We start from the raw sequence: 20,522 nt of genomic DNA, 5'->3' as shown, positions 1-20,522 counted from the left end.
GAGAGGCAAATATTTTGCAATATTTTTTGGAAAACCAGAAAACCCTTTTTGGTTACACAAATCTCTTCAAACGCTTTGTCTCCGAGTCTGCATGAAGTGAACGTAAAATAGGTGAATGTGACAAATTCATCTTAAATCCCTCATCGTGCCGATTATAAATGAATCCTTTCATATAATAAGAGAATTAAATAAATTAATTAATAAATATTAAATGAACAAATCAGGCAGAAACGCTGCACAGTATGTGTCAGCTGTGAAAATTCATTAATTTATGTAAATAACATGAATGCAATCTTGAACGAGAACGATTCCTTTCAACTGTGTAAATGTGTGTGTGTGTGTGTGTGTGTGTGTGTTTGCGCGCGCAGGGCCTGCAGACGGGAACCAGGGAGCTGCAGGAGATGGGCGTGAAGTTCTGCCATAGTCTGCTGTCTGTGACCAAAGACGTGAAGGCGCTCAACAGCCAAAGACTCATCAGCCACATCGACCTGGACCACAAGTCTCACAAGTAAGACGCACACTGGCGTGAGGGCCCGTCATGTGTCCATGTTGTGTCAAAGTGGGTAGAAAGACGAGGATAACCCTCCAGGGGTGAAGACATTGACATTGCTTCAACAGGGACTGAGTGGGAGGTTAGGACTTCAGTTTAGAGATACGGCTATATTTAGGATTAGAGAGTGAGGCTTACAGGGTCCTGACAATTCTGGCAAAATGTTCGATTATTAAAACCAAAACGTGCAAACAAATCATATCTAAGTGCAAGGAATGCTGTTTTTTTTGTCCATACCTTGCTATCTACAGATATTTTCCAGTGATTGTTTTTGTTTTGCACGTCTGAATTTCCAGTGGTATATATTGTTTATATATAAACCATAGAAATAAAACTATAGGTTTCAACTGAACTGACATCACTCAACTTGTCATCCGTCAAATCTTCTGGTTTCGCACCAGACAGCAGCCTTAAGACCATACCAGCACCAGAACATGTTGCAGATGAAAGTTCGGGTGGGTGGTGTGGTGTCGAGAAATCAGCAAGAGTGAGCTAGATTTCTGAAATGATATGATTCTGAAAATCTTGCCAAATATTTTTTCAATGACAGTAGCTGGTGGCACTAGAAAGTTGCCAAATCTAGCGAGAAAGTTGCCAAGTCAGCAGCACCGACAGCACCTGTCCCTTCAGGCCTCCCTCCTAAGCCGCTCCACTAAAATGATCGTAACGAAAGTAAACATGTCACAGGCCTTGGTTACGCTTGTCTTTTCAATGTGACTTTCTGATCGGCTGCGCCAAACAGGAACTCTGCCGTGTCTGCATACGTGCGTCCACACTTGACACTTCAATGCCACCTCCATATAACAACAAAAAAAAGATTTAAAGAAGATTACCGACCCTGGCTATAATCCCAGTCACCCACTATAAACTTTAGTTTTTTCTTCACCTTCGGACCCTGCGGCAGAAACTCTCCCTTTCAATCAGAGATTGTCTCTTAAATTCCTCCAGGTCGCTCTTAGCACGAGTAAGATTTGTTTTCATCGGACCTCTGGGGGGGGGGGGGGGGGGGGGGGTCCTGGACAGCCCTGAGGACCGCCAGCCCTGTTTCTCAGTCTGTAGCAGACCGTGGTGCAAAGAAGACTTTGGTCTCTGCTAAAGACTTTGGTGTCCGTTTAAGACGTTGGTGGTCTTTAACTATTCGTGGAAGCATGGACATTGGGCCTTGTGTTTTGAGGTCTTAGGTCAGGGACTGTTCTATTTTGTTGAAAATGTAATAAATAAAACCTATGGGATGCTTAAACATCATTATTCAATTATGGCCTTATCATAATAATTTAAAAAAAACATTTTTTTAATTAGCACCAAAGTTAAGAATAAAAGTAAATAGAATCAAAACAAACTATGAAATGATTAAAACAATAACAAATCCCACCAGTTTGAGAAAGAGACATGACATGAGTTTGAGAGATGACATGAGTTTGAGAGATGACATGAGTTTGAGACGAGACTTAAAAGAGGACACCGAGTTCCACAGCTGAGGGGCCCGCACAAAAAACACTTTTTTTTAAAAACTTCTTCTGAAAGAAGAATCATTTTCACTCTTTTACAGTGTGTGTGTGTGTGTGTGTGTGTGTGTGAAGCAAGAGACATGAGACGTGCGGCACCGGTAGCTTTGATAACACACACACACACACACACACAGCACTTCTACGCTGTGCAGAGGATCCTTCACCGCGGTGATTGATGCGTGGATCTAAAGTGGAGCTGAATGGCTCCCATTGATTTTCAGACAGCCGTTCAATCTCCCCAGTGAGCTGTGACATCGTGGGTGGGGGGGGCGTTCTGCTCACCTGAATACACACTATTATTGTTTAATTTCATTACAGTTTTTTCTTTATCCCTTCACTCGCCTCTGATGGCATTATTATTTCTCTCTTCCCACATTCTTTCAATCCACTCTGACATTTTGCCACTTTTGTTGATTTGTTCCTCGTCAGTCTTTAGTGTTCATCTTCGCATTTTTCTCACATTTGTTCCTGTATTTCCCGGATGCTCGCCAGGCCAGCAAAGCGGTACATTCATAAAAATGACGTGCACCGAAATGCGAATGACTGAAGATCCCTCACTGATTTCTTTTGTCATTTACGGATAATTAAGCATGGCAGCGTTAATTGCCCGTGTCCTCCTACCTCTCCCTGTAAATATCTGTCTAATGCGCTTTCACGTTCCCCATCTATATTCATCACACACAATTAGTAAGAAGAAGAAGTAAGAATGAGATGATTTTTTTTTTTTTTTTTTACAAGCAATGCATTTACAAAAGAAACAGAAATGGCCTCAAAATGTAAATTGGATCATGGATCTGTGATGCATCGGTGCTGCCAGACGCTTTCCTATCGTATTTTATGGGAGGTTCATAAATCAAATGACCATCTTCACAAATTAGAAACCTGTGCCCTTTAAATTATAAGTTGTTCCATAAATAACTAATTAACTACACTGAGGTCCACTGTTATGCTGAATCCAAATGCTCAACCTCTGGACTCCTCTCTCCTCCTGCCGCTCTTCCTCGCCGTCCTCCGCTCACATCCTTCCGTGGGCGGGGCTAAAATACGAGGAGAGAAGGCTGGGAAAAGAATTGTGGATGTGCAAAACTGGGAAATGAGATGCGATGGGTCTTCTGTGTGTTATAAAAGCACTGTAGTGACGGAGGTGTGTAGTCATGACAGGTGCTCCACAGCAGCAGGTATTTCTCCTGTTACAGTAGTATGTGCCTCTGGTGTGTGTGTGTGTGTGTGTGTGTGTGTGTGTGTGTGTGGGAAAGAAGTAAAGGTGGGAGTCAAATAATACAATGAGTTGATCTGCATTTTAAAAGCAGTTTGATTACACTTTCTCACTCATGTCCTCGCAAGAGCGTGCGGTGTGTGAATTTTGTGGAGGTACTTGAGAGTGTCTGTTTGGGTAAAACTGAGGTGTGTGTTTTTTTGTGGTGAGTCACTAAGCTGGATCTTATTAAATTATTGTAAATAGACGATGATCTTAATTACAACAACCTGTATTTTATTTTTTTTAAAGCCTCTGACATTCAAATTTGACAATTTTTTTAATGTATTGTCATGATTGTCTGCCCAGCCTACAAAGCACAAGGGCAACATTCGATTCTTGAACTTGGAATTAGTAGTTTGACAAAAGCAATAAAATGTAATTAGAAATAACAAACATATTCCTGCACATAATATCTGGTCCGATTCAAGTGATGTTCACACAGACAGTCAATAAAGTACAACATATGCTTCATGCGTCGCCTTCTATGGCTCTGCTGCCAGTATGTTGTCCTCTCTGGTGAGCAGCGTGCTGTTTAGCTTGATGTGTCGTTTCCTCTGTCTGTGAGGTAATGATGTCACCACAGCTGAGTGGGCACCGCTGATGTGGTCACAGTTGATTGGGCACCGACTGACAACAGAGCTAATAGGATCTGAGATGTAAACACCCGTACGGTGGTGTTGGTGTGTATGTGTGTGAGAAGCAGTAGTACGTCGTATTGGAGGCTGATGTTTGGTCTGTATCGCTCTACTAAAAAGGATTCTGTGCTACAAAGGCCAGCAGCATTACGAGTCGTCGAGCGTCTATTCTGCAACGTGTTGTTTTTTGGCCTCCGAGAGCTAAACAAATTTCAATTTTGGGTAAAACACTGCTTGTTACTGTCACTTTTTACCCACAGATACCATGAAAGTAGCCTATTACTTGAACCAGGCTTCGTCCAACTTCGGCTCTTGAGCCAAACAGGACTTGCCAAAATGTGTCCTTGCCCAATAAATCTCGTGAACCCATATAGACAGACGGATACATACAGGTACATACCATAGACTGTATATAAGAAGTGGAAGTAGTCATTGTGATGTCATCCATTGGTTTGTGGACTATGGTTTCGAAGCCTTGAATTCAGCATTCTTGCCATCTTCATCTTGGATTTTGTCAGTCGCCATCGTGTTATTTTTTGTAACCAGTGAATAGAAGTGACCATATTTTGACTGCGGAGTAGAGACACCATGGTAGAGACTCTGTATACAGCTTTGGTAGCGACCTGTCAATCACAAGGTAGCCACCACCTAAAGCATACCCTGATTATGGTCTAAAGGAGGGTATGCTTTAACTCTAAATGGACCATAATTTACTCAATAAACATCATGCTTTATTGAAGAAAACTTGAAACTAGAGATTGAGACCATAAACTCATGTTTACAATGTTTACTAAGGTGATAAATACAAAGTGAGAAGTGGGGTAATTTTCTCATAGACTTCTCTACAATCAACGAGACTTCTTTTTGCAACCAGAAGAGTCGCCCCCTAATGGCCAGTAGAAAGAATGCAAGTTCAAAGCACTTCTGCATTGGCTTCCCTTTTCAGAACTTGGGGTTGCAACCCATACATGACATTTCACCTCTACATTTAACCCATCTTAAGCATTTATAAAGCATAGCATAGTGTCTCGCTCAAAGTAGGACACTAGGAACACTTTGATATGTGGACAGTAGGACCAGTATTGGGCTCGACCGCCGACCGAGTGGTTAAAGGACGACCCGATCAACACACTGATGTTCTCCTGAAAAGCACCGTTTCATTGGAGACCACCCATATTTGGTAAAGTTGTTCCGATATCGATAAGAGTATTGGTAATGCCTCCGATACGGACTAAAGTGCTTAAATTGGGTTTTGGTGAGTACTAGAGTCGATGCAATGATCCGATACCACGTTATCATATCATTCATCAGCTCATTTAGGTGTCACTCGCCAACCGATCCATACATCCTGCCCGATCGGTACTGCACACGTGCAAACTAGTACTGCAAACGTGTGGTTAAACACTGCCGTGCTAGCAAGGCTAACCATGCATTGACTCCACTTCTGCATTTAAAACATACTAGATTCATATCCATCTTCTCATATCACTCTTTACATATTAATCAAGAACAATTCATTTAATAGCAAATTTGCAAGTGCAAGAAACTAATAATTTTTGCTTATTGTCTGCTGGGTTTGTTTTATTTTTGCCTTGAGTCTTTTCAGACACCTCTGGACCAACTTTCTGTTGCTGTTTGTAGTAGAGGAACTCTTGAGAGTTGGGCTCTGGGAAACTTTTTTTCGGCAGAAGCGGACCCAAGGATATAAAAGAGATCTTTGTGAAAGGAAGAGATATTTAGTAAGCCTGAGCCGGGACTGAGTGTGGAGTTAAAGCCAAGCCTCTAGTGCCTTCCCCTCCTGTGCTGTCTCGCTCACACAGAAGACACTGACTGCCTCTCTTGCTTTCCCTCTCTCTCTTTCTCAATGCACCCACTGGATCTTCTCCATGTCTTTGAAAAAAACAAAAAGACACTGTCAGAACTCTAGCGTAGCGCTACGATTAGCAACTAGCAAGCAGCCTGCCAGGGCCCGGTGACCTGCTGTGCTCAGTGGAGTACATTTAGCTCTGCCCTGATATTCCCTTTCAACTACTGAACCAGACTTAAAACGAGCTCCTCTTTGCCGCACAAAATTAGAATCAGAAACCATTTATTGCCAATGTATGTTGCATAAACAAGGAATTTGACATGGCGGGTGGTGCATAACATGAAACAATAACATTAAAGAATCAACAACAATCAACACAGTGCCAGACATAGAAACATATTAAAATTTACAATAGAATATAAAACAATATAAAATAAAGTACATAACAAACATAACAGTACTATAAACAAGAATGATGAAGTGTCATCTTAAAAGTTTCAAGTGTGTTTAAATAAAGAAACATAGAAGGGATGTGTAGAGGAGTGACCGGTAAGAAATTGCGCTGAAACTGCTGAGCTGGGGGAGGGGGGTCTGGTGGTCTGGGGCTGGTTGATGGAGCCGTGGGGGGCGGGGTCAGGACTGTCCCATTGTCTTTAAAATCTACAGTAGAACTCGTTCAGCACATTTGCCAGGCATTGGTCGTTCATGGAGTGGGGGATTTTAGGCTTGTAATTGATGATCTGTCTGAGGCCTCTCCAGACAGAAGCAGAGTCACTTGCTGAGAGCTGGTGTTGCAGTTTCTCAGAGTACTGTCGTTTAGCGTCTCTCACCGCCTTACTAAACCTGTATTTTGGCTCTTTGTACAAGTCCTTGTCCCCACTCCTAAATGCCTGATCCTTGTGCAGTCTTAGCTGTCTGAGTTCCGCTGTGAACCAGGGTTTGTCATTGTTGTAACTCACCCTGGTGCTTGATGGAACACAGCTGTCCTCACAGAAGCTGATATATGAAGTTACAGCCTCTGTGTACTCATCCAGACTGTTGGTAGCAGTCCTGAAGACATCCCAGTCTGTACAGTCCAAACACGCCCGAAGATCCTCTAGAGCCTCACTGGTCCACTTCTTGAATGTCCTTACCACAGGTTTACAGAGCTTGAGTTTCTGCCTGTAAGCAGGAATCAGATGGACCATGACGTGGTCAGAGAGTCCCAGTGCAGCACGAGGGACGGCGTGATAGGCCCCGCTGATTGTTGTGTAGCAGTGGTCCAGAATGTTCTCCTCTCTGGTTGAGCATTTAATAAACTGTCTGTATTTGGGGAGTTCATGACTGAGGTTTCCTTTGTTGAAGTCACCAAGGACAATAACTAAAGAGTCCGGGTTGGTCCGCCTCACACACCTTATCTGATCGGCGAGCGTCCGCTGTGTCTCCCGCACGTTGCCCTGTGGCGGCATGTAAACACCGACCGGGGGGAGTAAAAGGGTTTACAGTTTATGATAAAAGATTCCAGATCTGGAGAACAGTGCTGTAGAATCACTCACATCGTTGCACCAGCCACTGTTGGAGTAGAAACAGATTCCTCCACCCTTCGATTTGCCGGAGAGCTCCGTGTCGCGGTCCGCTCTGAACAGCTGGAAAACGGAGGATGAAGAAAAGTCTCTGTCTCTCCCCACCAGTAGCTGAAGTTCGTCCAGTTTGTTGCACAGTGAGTGGACGTTGGAGAGAAATATGTCCGGCAGCTGTGTGCGAAATCCACGTGAGCGGAGACGCACAAGCGCGCCGGCCCATTTCCCTCTCCTAATGCATGAGTTAAGGTGAGCGCACCTTTGACGAGTATGTCCAGTAATTCCACAGAAGTTAACAGAAAAGTTGGAAGTAAGTCCGCTGGAGTTGTTCCCCTGATGTTTATCAGCTCATCTGCGGTGAAAGAGCTCCGAGTATCACAGCAGAAAACTCTATTTCCAACCAAAACAACACAAAATGTGCAATGTGTTACAATTGTATTCCAAATGCTATTGCTATAGCCGTCCACTATAATTACACTCTGCTGCTGTTTATCATTGAGCAGGTTCCACTGGAGTCGATGTGGTTTAGTGCCTTGCTCCTTGGCAGAGCAGCACACTTTTATTTTCATGTTACTCTCTAAAAGGAAGGTCCTCGATTCACATACAATTCTGCAAATGTCTCTTCAGAGTTTTAGGCAATACAATGCTACACCTCTCTCTTGAAACCTGAACTATTTATGTAGGATTGATTGATGGTGTGTGTATACACAATGCGTATGCATAATGTATATTAGATTTTCTTATCCTCAAAATAATTTGAATCATTCATCACCCTCTTATAATTGCCAATCCTTTAGAAATACGCCCACCCTGGTAGCACAATTTGTCCATATTACCAAATTTGGTTTGATGCAATGTATAAACTGTGTCACTGCAACACGACAAAAAATCTATAGCAATGCAATGTTAATTGGTAAACATTCGTGCATCTCAAAATCCCTCAGCAGCATGAATGTGAAGGTTTAAAACTAGATGAAGGATTCATCCTCAGCGGAGCTTGAAGGTGCTCGGCATATTTCAAGATAATCTCATTCGATTTTAAAACACAGGACTTTCACCCAGGAGACTGCTGTCAGTGTTGACTTATTTTGCCCGTTTTGCTTCGTTACTGAAGTACTGTGTCTAAGTGGAGAGCAGGGTCGTCCTTCAATCAGAGGATCGGCGGTTCGGCCCCGGCTCCACTAGTCGCATGTCGATGTGTCCTTGAACAAGACACTTTACCCCAAAATTGCTCCTGTAGCTATGCCTATGGTTTGTGAATGAGTTTGATAGACAGATGGCACTTAGCCCTTGCCATTAGTGTGTGAATGGGTGAATGACGACAAGTAGTGTGAAAGCACTTGGAGTGGTTGGAAAGACTAGAAAAGCACTATACAAGTACAGTCCATTTACTCAACTAGTTACCGAACAAGCATAATTATTTTTTAAATAAAAAAGGTATTTATTTCAACCTAAAATACGATCCTTTCCTAAACCTAGCCAAGTACTTTTGTTGCCTAAAGTAACCAAGTTGTTTTGTTGGCCTTCACTGCTGTCCTGCAGCTGAAACACAGCTACGGTTATTATTTGTTTCGTGCAAAAATGAAGCCAACACCTATAGATAGTGTGTCTCCTCTCTGCTCTGACTGCAGCTGGGACTGCTGCGCGAGGCTTCTGTGAGAGTACCCGCCTGTGAGTGCTTTGGGGCGGCGGCAGAGGGGCTCATGGCAGCACCCGCTGCTCGTTCATGACAGTGCAGAACGTACGTGCTTTAACATCAGAGTCAAAACACCACAAAAGTCTCAACACCAGAACAAGTCGCTAGATTTGTCGCTAGTAGCTTTTGACAAAAAAAGTCACCAAGAGGGTTTGGAAAGTCACCAGATTTAGCGAGAAAGTCGCCAAGTTGCCAACATTGGCACCGGCTAAATATGTCCCCAGAGCAACATTGGACGTAACAAAGGTTCCTATCACATATTAAACCAAACAAAAATCCATCTTCATAAAAACAAGTTGTACAAATAATAATATATAAACAAGCATATTAAAGCGACTGCAGATGTAAAACAAAAGCAGTTGACTTACCAGAGCTGCTGTTCACTATTTAAAGACAAAGTCCATCCTCCTCTCTTTGTTAATAAAGAGTTTAATCTCACGGTTGTTCAGTACATCCGTGTGTTTTAGTTCCAGTAAGAAGTCCTTCTCGATTCATGGATGCCAGTGAAGACAGTCGAGCCTCCCCAGTTGTATTTCTTGAATACGTTTGAATGCGTTTGAGGCTGAAAACAGGGGTGTCCAAACTTTTTTCAAAGAGGGCCAGATTTGATAATGTGAAGATGCCCAAGGGCCAACAGTCCCTGCTGACATTATTTTAAACAATACAAGTTGCCTATACATACACTATTATTTAATAATTATATTTTCAATGACACAGCAGGGATAATTTTATTTTAAATATGATCTTTAAAATGTAGCATTCTGGTGTACTCTGAGAAGAAAATTAAGTGATAAGACATTTACTTTAAGCAAAAAACTAATTTATTATTCAGTTATTAATCAGTATTTCAGCTCTGGTTGAACAGCTGGATAGTTTTTTTCAATCAATATTATTATTATTAACCTTTTATGTAGACAAAATCCATTGAGAACGAGGTCTCATTTTCAAAAGTTTGTCATTTAAAAACAAAAATAGCAAGAGTAGCGAGAACCATCGCCTGTACAAATAAAGTGATTAGTTAAAGCCCGAGCCACCGACAACGTCGGGCCAGCGAAGGCCCTATTGAGTTTCTAAGGGTTATTATTTTTCTGATTTTTATTTTTCCTCTTTGGGAGCTTTTTGGGGATACTTGCCATGCATGAAAACTCACGAAATTTTGCAGACTTGTCAGGTCTGGCGAAAATAGAGGTGTGATATAGGTGCCATGAATGTGTGTAAAAAAATGGCTCTCTAGCGCCCCCTACAAAGCGGACCGGCGACGCCCCTCGGCCAGTTTGTCCGATTGACTTGAAATTCAACACACATGTCCAAATCCGCTAGATCTAAAAAAAAGCCGCCAGCCCCGACGCGCCGGGGAGGCGAGGGCCCGTTCATCGCTGCTCGCAGCTTTCATTTTCATTGAACCCCGTTACTGTATTAACTTCCACTGTTACTGTAAAGCTGTTAGAATTGTGGCCTATCTTCTATTTGCAAATAATATGCATTCAATCCAGTTTAATTATTTAAATTAGAATGAAGAGTAAAGTAATAGCTGTGATCTATACACACCTCTGCATTAGCAACCTGCTGAAATGAAGATACAGGCACCTTAACCCTCTCTATCATTACTTCAGGGCCCTGTTGGGACCGGAAGTACCCTGGCTGTGGTCATCACAGTGAACAGTGTCTGGGAGTGTGATGAGAGGGCACGTGAGCCCTTGTTACTGTAGTTCATCTCCTTGGAGCAGAGGCAGCATTTAGCATACCCTGCCTTATCACTATTTCTAAAACACTGCGACAGCAGGAAGCTGTACTCACGTCTGTTTAGAGTAGACCAGGGGTGGCCAACCAGTCAAAGACCAAGAGCCACATTTTTTACTGTGTTACCGCAAAGAGCCACATCATACACATGGGCACACATGAACATCACCCTATCCCTTCCTCACACACACACATACCTTTGCTCAGCCAGATTTATTGTAAATGTCACACACCAACATGATAATGACAGAAATTGACTCCTAAGACCACAGGCCAGTCATTTTCAACAATGAACATTGTGTGCACTGTCTCACACAGACAAACTCTCAGTTCAACCAAGTCCACAAACAAAAATATAATCATTTACAATAGTGTTTTTCTTTTACTATGCATGTTACTTAGTGGGACTTCTGGCATTCCTTGCCTTGAACAATCCTCTTCAAATCTGGCTTGTATTCCGTTGTTGCCACTCGAAGCAATTCTTTCACATGGGTGTCAGTCAGAACAGATCGATGCTTTGATTTCACGTGTTTCAGGGTAGAAAACACAGACTCGCAGACGTATGTTGACCCAAACATTGACAGTATCTTAAGCGCAGCCCGTTTGACATTGAGGTATTTTTTCATTGGCACACTTTTCCAGAACTCAATGGTCCCGTCCCTTAAAGCAGGTTTGAGTTGGTCCTCCTCACAAAGATCGATCATCTCCAACTCAGCCGCATCCTCATCTGTGACTAGCGGGGCTTTCAAACAGTCCGTCTCGGCGTTAAATGGGTCGACGAGGAACGTAATCTGTGGCCGCACATGCGCGTTTGACGAAAATACCGTATTTAACTCAAGCGAAGCGAACACGCACATTAAAAAAACACAAATACAAACTTCGATATGAACGTAAGAGCCGCATGAAACCGGGCAAAGAGCCGCATGCGGCTCGGGAGCCGCGGGTTGGCCACCCCTGGAGTAGACCTCCACCTTTATCCAGACCCAGCTCCTTCACATCTCAGCCCTGCATTAAGGTGCGCTACACAAACAGCGTCCTCTCCCTGAAGCTCTTTGACCTCATCATCTCATCAGTATCTGGGCCTCATCATCGTGGTCTTAAAAGTTATTGTCACCACGAAATCATCCTCATTCTACTTTGAGTTAAAAAAAACAACCTGCCAGCAGATCCGCCGGTGTTCCGGTTTAACGTTAACGAGTGACCGTGTGAACTGAACCGGGCATGTTTCATAGCTTGTTGAAGTATTAGCATGTTTTGTCTCGTAGTGTCTCTTTACATTATATCACTTAAACAAGGCAACAGTGTCATGATAAATTAGGCAGACACAGTTGTTTCATTTTTCGGTGAAAAAATATGAAAGCGGCGGCCCTCGGTATCGACTTTCCTTATTTTACTTGCCGTAGCCATGACAGTTGAAGGGTCAGAGACAATTAAAAAAAGCCAGACAGTTGAAAAAAGAGGTGAAAAGAGGAATTGCATGTTGAATTTGTATGATTTATTCATTCCGTTTTGACTGTGCTGGCAGGCCATAAATAATGCATTTTAAGACAGAAGGCGCGGGCCGTATAAAATCTGACCTTGGGCCGTATTTGGCCCGCGGGCCGGACTTTGGACATGCCTGGCTTAAAATGTCTGCCCGACAGAGGCAGCAGATTTTGGGATTGTCCCCGCCCATCATGTCATGCTAGCCCACTGACCAATCACGTATGGCTAGGCCAGCTAGCAGGCTCTGGCACGTCAAAGAATACGCCCAACATGTCAAACTAAAGATCTGATTGGTTGAAGACTATGACAATCAACAATATCGTCCCCATTCACTTAAACTGCAAAGGGATACACTTGTGAGTCTGCAGGCCTGGGACCTCTCTTCTTACCTAGAGACACAGAGGTGAAATCTGATTGGATAAAAGCTCTACTTAAAACAAGCTGCACTGGAAGCAGAGCAACTGAGGAAGACAGTAGCTGTGCAATGAGAAAATAAAATAATGGGAAAAATATTTTTATAAATTATAATACATGTAGTGTATTTAAGAAAAAATATTAAATTATAAAATAGCTCTAACTTTGTGATTCTGTTTAGGCCAGCAGAGAAGGCTTTGCAGGCCCTGATGGCCCACCACTGCCTAAACCTAACCAAGCAGCTTTGTTGCCTTAACCAAACCAAGTAGTTTTGCATAAGCAGAAACTTTACGTTTCTTGTGAAGACAGAAGTTTATTTTGAAAAACACCTTGCATGTAACACAAGTGAAAACTGACAGGACTTCCCTGACACGTCCAAGCTTTTTAAAATTCATATCTGATATGTATTTCTATTGAAAATGTATTTTGACACCACATGTGGATCATGAATGAGTTTGTTCAATATGCGTTTAAATTTAGAAAAAATGTAGGCAAAACAATTTTTTTTTTATTGTGCATTTTTGTGTCCATTTAAAACTTATTACATTCACATATGAGTGCTATACATGCTGTAACATAAGTTGAAGTTTATGATACAATATGATTTGATATTCCAGAACAAATACCTCTCAAGATCAACGAGAAACATTCATACCATTGGTGTGAAGACAAAAGAAAAGAGAACACAATACATAGTATACAGATTCAATCAAATAATATGAAACAGAGACAGAGAGGACAAGCTCAAACAAAACAGCTCTTTACTAGATGCATATCTGCTAAAGAACAGACGTATCCTGACGAAGGTTACGTAACTAACTTAACTTATGTCACACATGTAGCATAGCACAACGTTCTCTTATACAACAGTTGTATATCTTCTCATTTTTCGTGCGTTTTCATACAAAGCTAGTAACATGTAAATTTCTGTTTGTTACATGCATACAGTCTTTTCAAAATAAACTTCAATCTTGACAGGAAACTCAACAAGGCAACAAAACTACTTGTTTAGGTATAGATCGTGAAACACGTAGTTAGGTTTAGAAAAATGTCGTTTGCGTTAAAAAAATGTTGGAAGTGCTGATACTGAAGCACACAAATTACATAAAAAATAAATAGAAATTTACTTCTCGTTTCACATGGGGAACACAACAGTCTCCTGGCCGAAAGATCGCTGTAGCGTTGGACTCATCAACCTCAACCTCATTTTCTGTCAGCCCTGTGTGGGCATTTGCAGTCTTTACACTTCCTCGTTCATGATCACGTGGATAAAATACAAAATAATTTTGTGAGATATCTACCAATTAAGTGCATTATTTTTTGTAGTTTTGGCTACAAATGCCGGATGAGACCAGCCTGTGTAGCTTACTTGACTACATAACAAATGTCCATATTTTAACCCAACCCACAATGGAATATAAAGGAAGTACGTAGAGCGACATAAGCCGTGTTCACACCAAAAGCGTTTCACGCGTTTGACGCGGCGCGATTACATACAAAGTCTATGTACAGACGCGTTTGGGGCGTTTGGCGCGGCGCGTTTGGCGCGGCGCGTTTGACGCGTCAAAACGCCGAAACGCCCCAAACGCTGAAGTTGAAATATTTGAACTTCTGCGAAAAAATCGCGTGACGCTCCAGCGTCCAACTCCAGCGTCCTGCTTCCAAAATCATCGGCTGACCTGTACAAAAACATCGATATCTCTGGCCTGCTTCACTTTATCAAAGCCAATTCTTTTAAAAAAGGACTGCTGATATGTTGTACTATGATTTGGGAGAGTTTAGGCCTTCGTCTGCATCATTTCAAATCAATACCATCAATAAAATTGCTTTTCTTTTCAGGCAAACCTGAACATTTTCAATTTGAGCTGTGTGTTATATTCATTCAGCATTTACCAGTAACATATACACTGATATGTACACATATGAACAAATCTCACAAGTGTTAGTGTTATTATTCCATTGAAACTATTCAAAGAGACCTTGTAGTTAGAGAGATAAGCCCCATTAAGTATGGGTATGACATTTTCGAGCAGAGGCCTCAAAATAGGCTTAGGGGTTAAGTGGATGATTTTCCGAATGAGAAAAATAGCAACTCAATCAAATAAATCAGAGTGTAAACAAAGCCGCTGGTGTTTTAGTAGTGGGTGCTATACACTCTGGGCCCTTCAGAGAATCAGCGTTTTGCAGTGTACTGACTCACACTGTAGACAAGCTGTCTCGCTTCATTGCCATTCACAGCACACAGACGGAACACAAATACACACACACACACAAGTTGCTGTCATCAGTATGCTAGACGTAAACTCTCATTCCTGTCTGTCTCTCTCCTCCCTTCCTTTTTCTCTCCCTCTTTCTCAGCTACATAAGTTGGAGATCAGTGTGCGTGTCACATCCTCTCTGTCCCAACAGAGTCCCAGTGTGTCTCCACGTGCTCTGCCACACACACACACACACACACACACACACACACACACACACACACACACACACAGCATCCCATGAGTGTGTGTGTATAATCAGATTACCCGGATTTTCTGTCAACTGTCAATCACAGCGACTGTAGCCAAGCTCAAGGTCACACTGTGTGAGGAGGGGTAGCACGGACCCCCCGAGCACGGAATATGTTCGAAAACTATGCAACAAGTTATTAGATGGGTTCAGGTATCCATCCTTACGAATGCAGGTTGTGCAGTCCGGCTTTCCCACACTGCTCATTTTGAAATTCCAACAGAGATCACAAAGTGCCCAAAGACAGCGATTACGTCAGGGTGAAATGTGTAAAGAATAATGCAACAGACGTGTGGAGTATTTCACCTTGATGGAGTGTAAACATATAATTTTAGTTCTCAATATGTCATCTGGTGTAAACACCATATCACATTCTAGAACAGACTGTATTTTTTTACCCTTCCAATCCACCACAACCTCCTCCTTTGCACGGACTTTATTGCTCACTTGACTTCCTCCTTTTACTCGCCAAATCGAAGGCATCATAGTTTGAAGCGTATGGCCGCAGACCAAGCTGCTGTATTTGACGAGTTGGGAGTGAGAATTAGCTCTCAGGAAAGTGCCCAAGTGACAGCGAAACCAGGATTAAACTAGGACCCTGAAACTGAAGCAGCTAAATGGAACTGAGCCATCATTCATTTTTATAATTTACACCCGTTTACACCAGTTATATCTTTTCTAATGTGGCATGGCAAAATGTCTGCAGGAAAAATAAGACCTGCCGGACTCTTACCGTGATATTTGAAATGTCTTTTTTCCCCTTTCAGTTATTTGATTACAGGAGAAACAAGATGTAGAGGGGTAGGTGTCAACTGTTCAATGTGAAGAAACGAAAGCCTGACTGTATTCGTGAATGTTGAAAACCCCCAAAACAAAGGGGAACAGTGTTACTGTATATGACATCACTATGAGACAAAAAAGAAGAAGAAAACTGTTAAAAAAATGTTTGCATAAATAAATATTCACATGATATTTGCAAATGTTTTCTGAGGAAGGAAAGTCATTCAACTTGTTGGACCTTAACGATACACACAGTGTGTTTTGGTGAGCGCCACTAAACATAACTCTCCTCTTCTCTCCTGTAGCTGTTTCGAAGACGACGAGCCCCCGTGTGTCGAGGAGATTGAGTATTCCGCAGACTGTCCCGCACTCAAAGGTGCCGATCTGGACTCGGACATCAATGGCAACACGGCTGGGAAGTGAAACATCGGCGGGGCAGTGTCGGCCAATCGCAGCAGCCGAGCGCGAAGGGCCACCTGTTCCCTCACCTGATGCGACAGGAATCCGCCGAGACGCTCAGCGAGAAAAGAAATGCATGCAACGCCCGGTGAGCGTCAACGGACAAATCATGAGTTAAAGGAATTTTAAAGTCTGCATTATTCTACGGCTTTTCTCAGCATTGTAAGATGTCCTCATTGGAACTTAGTAGGTGTGTTTAAATGAAAAGAAACACCGTGGTAAATTAAACACATTAAAAAAGCAAAATATAAAAAAAGATGGATCTAGAATTAAAATAAAGTGAGGGGCCAATCACACCGAGATGCGTCGCTAGTAACGCGTCACCTGAAAACCATTGTTTTCCTGTTTTTTTAGACACACATAAAAGTTTAAATATTCTCAACTTTTCAGTTGTTTTTTAATTGGCTCAGAAGTATGAAACGCTTTCCGCACAACTCTAAAAGTCTATAATGTGTAATAGCACAACTCTTTTGCAAAAAGCAGTCAGATCTGCACTCATATTGAGGAAAGCCAACCATGCATTTTTGCTTCTTTTTTTTTCAAACTGAGAAACAGAATATGGTTTCAAAAAGTCCAGGATGGAGATCAGGTTGTAAATGATTCATTAGCAACTGGTCACCGCAGCAGTGTTTTATGGTGGGTCAGGATAGTCTTAATGGTGTGGATTGGTCTCATGCAACCAGTAAATAAACGAGTAGAATGAACCCATTCCTCTAAGAAACAAACACACTACATACCTTTTTTGTCATAAAAGGTAGCTCACTCAGCTGGCAGTTTGTTCTAAATGTTGAGCAGTATTCAAATTTCTTAATATCTACCCAGTTCGCCACTGGCACTTCGGACGATCTCTCATTTCAGAAGAAAATTAATTAAAGGGATTATTTTTGACATTTATACAATCATAGCTGGTACTTTGGTTATTGCAGCTGTGAAAAGCTTGAAAATCCACTTGCTTGTTTGGATTGATATATGAGTGTTGGAGACTTTAGAAAAACAACGGTATTGATTGTTGATGATCTATGTTTACGTTCAGCACCGAAGCAGGAAGTGGTGCATGGTGTTCCTATAGGGCAGCAAAAGGTGAGGGTGTGGGTGTGGATGTGAAGGGCTGGGAATTAATAATCAAACCCTGTTTAACAAAAAAACAATATATTTCTTATAATTGTATAACCTTGACCAATGTACCCCTAACGCGCTTGTCTGCTAGAAACACTTAACCATACTTAACCAAACAGACAGAGAATCAACCTATTTTATTGTTTAGGTGTTTACTGTATTTCCATCAGGGAACCAGGTACAGAGACTCTCACCATGACCAACACCAACACCCAGATGATTGTTTCATAAGTAAACAATTTACAAGCTTATTTTAAACCAGTAAAAAGATGACAGGGTCCAAGATTGTATTTCAGCCAATGCCTTCCTCTTTTGTTCTTCACACAGACTGTTGAACTGGATTCAACCAAGGCCTGCTCAAACGTGATTGGTCAATATTTATCGGACTACAACAAGGAACGTATAAAATGATATATTCCTTGGACTACAAACTCAAACCAGAGCGCTTCAGATAACAAAATCTTGTCCTGTTGCCTGTTCTGTACTGGATATGAATGAATAACTAGGATGTCTCTGTATATAGTATTTATGTACTGACCATAATTCAGTACTGCTCTAAATTTAACAGTGAAGTGAAAAATTCATCAGATGTTTTAGTTTTTAAAAAAAAATATTTTATCTTTGAATCAATGACACACTGTGTCACCATAAATTGATGTCCTACTGGTGGTGAGTCCTGAAGACAATGAGGACGGACAGTCTCATGAAAAATATTCATGATCCCCAGGAGCTGATTTTATTATGTTGACCCCCGGACCTTTCCTCTACCGCCACCATCAGGACAAAATGTTCGTTTGAACAACACTTTAGTCAAAGCGTAGACTTCTGTGAAATATAGTGTGGGCATTCATGGTCCCCAGCAAATTGATTTTAATATTTTTGTCCAATAACAGGCCAACATTTCTACATACGCGAGAAAGATCTACTAATCAGGGGCTGACTTTCCTGAAATGTAATGAGCATACACTTGCTCTCCAGAGGCTGAACCCTTTTTTTAATTTGGACACTAAATTGAGCTTCCCTTTTGTGCCACCCACAGGACAAAACTCTGCATGAAATGAAATGTGAGGCAGATTGTATAACATGTGTTAAGCACGATCATGTTCCCTAAGGGTTACACTTTTTTGTGTTATTTCTGGCTCCATAACTTGCTCTTGTTATATGGTAAATCAATGATTTTGTACACTTTTAATATGCTGCAGACAAAGCACTCCACTGTTTCATTCCCAATATCAAACATTTTAATGTCTTGAAGGTATATTAATAATAATCCTACTAAATTGCTTTTCTTTCACAGCAGTAAAATCAAACAGGTTTACAGCTCCTCCTTACAAACACCAAGTCTTTAGACAAACAATTATAATGAGTTTTAATGTAGTTTAATTCAGAGACATGTTATCGGCTGACTTGAACCAGGCTGCTGTCACTGCTGTGGTGGCACTTAAAGCTGCTGAAGGGAACTAATAAAAGCCCAGCCACCCCTCGGGACTCAACACAGAGACAATCCTCCTTATGTGAAAAGAGGCAGAGGCCTTTGTGAAAATGCATCTTGGATCATTTGCAAGCACATATTCCACTTAACCTAAGCATATAATCTTGCAAGCTTTTTGGAAAACACAAACAGTTCTAAATGAAACACTTATTTTTTTTGTAAACACGTGGAAAGAAAATAGGCACTCACTTTAATCACTTAAATGCTTACTCTCTGACTTCATGAGAGTTTTACCCAGCGGCTTTAAGGTGGATGTGTTAACTCTGACCAAACACTGGTCCTTACAGTACTCTTAAATGTACAAATGGGTACTTCTACGAAATGTTAGCTGAATTTGTGCATGAAATGTGTTTATTATACAGTGTGGTGCTGTGATCTTGTTCAGGTTGAACTTTCAGTGTGAAAGGTTTGTGTATCAGCTATATGTATGTGTTATGGTCCAGATTTTATAAGATATTTTTAATTTGCAGTGACACACAAGTAATGTGTAACTATTTGAAGAACCTAGAGTACATGTGTTTGTTGTGTGGGTCAGATGTGAAGTCTGTTTTCAGAACAGTAAAAAGTTGAACGAAGGAATATGTCATGATTTCTTCATTTTGTCATCAAAACTCGGAAACACCACTCCCACCATTCGTTGTTTATTTTCTTAACAAAACTGTCTAGAATACTAGACAAAACAAACAAAAGCTGACTGAAATTGTGGATTAAAAAGTGAGTTGACTGACATGGAATTTGAAAATAGAAACGTAAAATAAATCTTTAAATACTTTCATCAACAAATAAAGTATAGAGGAAATCCATTCTTGACCTTGAGAGCCATAACGGACAAAAACACATCTTACCACATGAACTTTCCCAAAAAATACATCTACTCCCAACTTTTAGCAGCTTCAGAACCTAATTCTTTTCCAGAAACAATAAAATACTCTATATTTAAAATGTATTTTAACAAAATTATTCCTCACTTTCACTACTCAGAATATCGTCAATTTCTGAGGCATCTCCAGAAGACAGTATGTTGACAGAGTATTATTCTTCACTATTCATCACTCACTGCATTATAAGCTGATTGTATCTGTTAGAGCAGGGGTCTCAAACTCAAGGCCCGTGGGCCGAATCCGGCCCGCCACGTCATTTTATGTCGCCCGCGAATCCACCAGCAAAAAAAAAAAAAAAATTAAATTAAAAAAATAATAATTAAAAGTTAGACTTGATAATAAAAATATCCCCATAGTCGAAAAACGAATGAGATAGAAAGTCGAAGATATGAGATAGAAAGTCAAAATTCTGATAGAAAGTCATAATTCTGAGATAGAAAGTCGAAGTTATGAGATGGATAATCATAATTATGAGATAAAAAGTAAAAATGATGAGATAGAAAGTCAAAATGATGAGATAGAAAGTCATAATGATCAGAATCAGAACCGTTTATTACCATGGTATGTTGAACATACAAGGAATTTGACATGACGGGAGGTGCAGAACATTTAACAATAACAACAATCAGTGCAA

The 20,522-nt window shown here is 41.2% G+C and overlaps 1 protein-coding gene across 2 annotated transcripts in view; it reads left to right on the top strand.

Moving 5' to 3' along the window:
• agbl1 (AGBL carboxypeptidase 1) overlaps positions 1 to 20,264 on the top strand; it is a 158,173-nt gene extending 137,909 nt beyond the window's left edge. Inside the window, exons 26-27 of one of the 2 annotated variants that reach the window (XM_079163217.1) lie at positions 369 to 508; positions 16,246 to 20,264. In XM_079163217.1, coding sequence (XP_079019343.1) covers positions 369 to 508; positions 16,246 to 16,363 — 258 coding nt within the window. In that variant the 3' untranslated portion in view covers positions 16,364 to 20,264. Of the gene's footprint in view, positions 1 to 368; positions 509 to 16,245 lie in introns of those variants that run through there. The other variant, XR_013767155.1, reaches the window with a different exon arrangement.
• The last annotated feature ends 258 nt before the right edge of the window (positions 20,265 to 20,522 follow it).

This window comes from Pholis gunnellus, assembly GCF_910591455.1.
Source record: "Pholis gunnellus genome assembly, chromosome: 7".
NCBI lineage: Eukaryota > Metazoa > Chordata > Actinopteri > Perciformes > Pholidae > Pholis > Pholis gunnellus.
Note: the sequence above shows the minus strand (reverse complement) of the source record. Positions and strands in the feature narration are given on the sequence as shown.